The sequence below is a fragment of the Vigna radiata genome, unplaced genomic scaffold (assembly GCF_000741045.1).
Source record: "Vigna radiata var. radiata cultivar VC1973A unplaced genomic scaffold, Vradiata_ver6 scaffold_195, whole genome shotgun sequence".
NCBI classification, from domain to species: domain Eukaryota; kingdom Viridiplantae; phylum Streptophyta; class Magnoliopsida; order Fabales; family Fabaceae; genus Vigna; species Vigna radiata.
This window is the reverse complement of record NW_014542195.1, coordinates 439,387-442,215: the sequence shown is the minus strand read 5'-3', so window position 1 is coordinate 442,215 and position 2,829 is coordinate 439,387. Positions and strand designations below refer to the sequence as shown.

General features: G+C 36.5%; 1 protein-coding gene across 1 annotated transcript; it reads left to right on the top strand.

The window, feature by feature from the left end:
- Positions 1–2,494, top strand: LOC106779320 (heparanase-like protein 3). The gene is made up of 5 exons (XM_014667409.2): positions 1–313; positions 856–1,015; positions 1,125–1,270; positions 1,550–1,780; positions 1,880–2,494. The coding sequence occupies exons 1-5, from the start codon at positions 1–3 to the stop codon at positions 2,038–2,040; spliced, it is 1,011 nt and encodes a 336-aa protein (XP_014522895.1). The 3' UTR covers positions 2,041–2,494.
- Positions 2,495–2,829: the final 335 nt, after the last annotated feature.

Genomic DNA, 2,829 nt, shown 5'->3' with positions numbered 1-2,829 from the left:
ATGCCTTCTCAACGAGGCGAGTTTAGCCGACAAGGTCACCAACAATCGCTGCCTCTTCGGCTCCATCCCGAAATCCCCCGCCAATGCCAATGCCCTAATCCTTTTCCCCTTCTCGGGATGGTGCGTCCTACTGCAAATGGCACCGACGGGGATGGTCATTTTGACCGATCGGACCGGTACGACACGGTGTTCCCTAAGGGTGCTTCGTCTCAGGTATGTAAAATAGGGGAAACAGAGTCGGTATTTGGACAAGAGGAGGAAGAGGCGAAGCTTTGGAGGGAAGAGGTTTCAAGAATGGGAGTGAGTTCGAGAGGTGAGGGTTTGGACTCTAACAACACTCTTCTTCTTTCCAACTATGCCCAGTTCCTCTACCTCGTTGCACACGATTATGACAGGTTCGAACCTGTTAACGTTTTTTTACCGTGTTCATCTTACTTTTACTGATTCATAATATTGTTTTATGAGAATTTTTCATTGCTAAGCCATCATTGTGAACTATTTAGATAAATTCAAATGGAGTTGTTCCAGTTTGAATAGTAATTTCAAAGTCTAACTCTAAATATGTTGTTCAATTAGATTTTAGACTTTGTTTTTTCAAAAACGTGTTCATTTATTGATTAACTGTTCTAATGAGTTCACAATCTTCCGCTTACAGTACCTTGCAAATCTTATGCATCTTTTAATTATCATCTCTTTCAGGAACTCAACAAGACTTTTCTTAATGTAGTGAAAGGTAAGATATAATTTACATCTCTATTATATTTGAATTTGGCAGGGATCCAATTCTTTCATTGCTTTTTAATTTATTAGATGAATGCTGTGAGTTTTGAAAGCTTATCAAGGTAATGTTTGCAGCCTTTTCACCTTTGAAAGATAAGTTAATATATGGCACTGAAGATTACCACCTACCTTGTACTCCTTTTGTTAAGGATGCTTCTGAGATGTTTGGTTTCACGCAAGGGTGCCTTCCATTGAAAAGATGGGATGAACTCAACTATTTTTTTAAAAAATCTGGGTAAAATTGAATTCTCTGTGGAATATGCATGTGTGTTTTTGAACCAATAAGATTCACCTTGCGGACTTTAAAAACATATTTGTAAACATTTTTGAACGGTTTATTTCAGGGCTAAGATAATTTTTGGATTAAATGCTCTTGCTGGAAAAACAATTCACGGTAATTCTGCAACAGGACCTTGGAATTCCACCAATGCTGAGTCATTTATCAGATATAATGTTAGAAATGGCTACACCATTCATGGATGGGAACTTCGTAAGCATATGCTGTTCTTATTGTAATTTCCAAACCATAGTTACATAATCCTTGCTATAACTATGTCTGTTGTGTATCAAATTCACTATACGACAATCTAAATACCAAGTTTTCTTTAAGGAAAGTCTTATGGAAATCATTATCTTTATCAAACTTCTCACAGAGATGGTATGTTCTTCAATATTTTTATGTTGAAGGAAATAAATTTGACAGTTTCTCTAAAGAATGAATCATTATGTTGTTCTATATCAAAGCATATTGAACACTTGTCATTGGCAGGCAATGAATTGAGTGGGAGTGGAGTTGGAATAAGCATTAAAACAGACCAATATGCTTCTGATTTTGCTGCTTTACGAGACATAGTTTACAATGAATATGCAGATATTGATTCTAAGCCACTAGTCATTGCACCTAGAGGGTTCTTTGATTCAACCTGGTTCAGGGAATTTATAAGCAAATCTGGAAAAGCTTTGGATGTGGTCACCCACCACATTTATAACCTTGGACCAGGTACCCCTTATCAAACTATCAAATACTCATTATGATTTATATCTTTCCAATTTCCATGACTTTGATTATATTTGAAGGCTACTTTATCTTGATGTACAGGAGTTGATGAACACCTTGTGGAAAGAATTCAGGACCCTTCCTTTCTTGATAAGGAGGCTAGCACATTCAGTGGCCTCAAAAATATACTTGCAAGTAAAGGTACCTCAGCTACAGCATGGGTTGGTGAGTCAGGAGGGGCCTACAATAGGATTTGGAATTAGAAGTTCACCAATCTAACCTATGATGATATTCAAGGCAAACCTTTATTTATTACATGGACTAACTCGGTTTTATGGTTGAGTTTAAAGAGCTAGATTTCATGTTCAGAACTCAATCTTTTATGATTTTACATTGTTGAAGACTGGTGAAATGTTTAATTCCTACCCCATAATCAAATTTGAATATTAGTGAGGTTGATTTATCCTTTGTTTTTTTGTTTCTAACTTTATTCTTAGCATCGTTTGGTGGTAGCAATTGGGTATTGGTTTTGGTGAGCTAAAGGGGAATGGTTTGTTGTGGATAGGCAGGGGATCCACTCTATGTTCTGTTATGATGTTCACTAGCAGCCGTTGGCACAAGTCTTCTCAAAATTGAGGGTATTCTAGAAGGGGTCTCTAGGCTCTGGATCTCAAATGACATTGAATTTGAGGAGTAAAATTTCATGGCCTTGATGAGTGAGGCAAAGGAGGTTAGTCCCCATTTCACTTGTTTTAACTTATACTAATTTTGGTGTCTCTTGCTTTTTGAGGAGCAAAATTTCTTGCTTTTTGTGCCAATATTATTAATATTTTTGTTTTATCATTTCAAGAAGGTGGTGATGCAAATGACTCCGAGTCTCCTTTGGGTGGTACAATAGGATCATCTGGTGCTAGCAACATTTAGGAAGTTTATGATGTCTTTTAGGATGAAACTATATTTAGCCTATGGATTTTGAGTAATTGAGTTTAGGTGTTATTACGATTCAATTTAACTTACTTTTATATACTATTGTGTTTTTGAGAATTGAATGT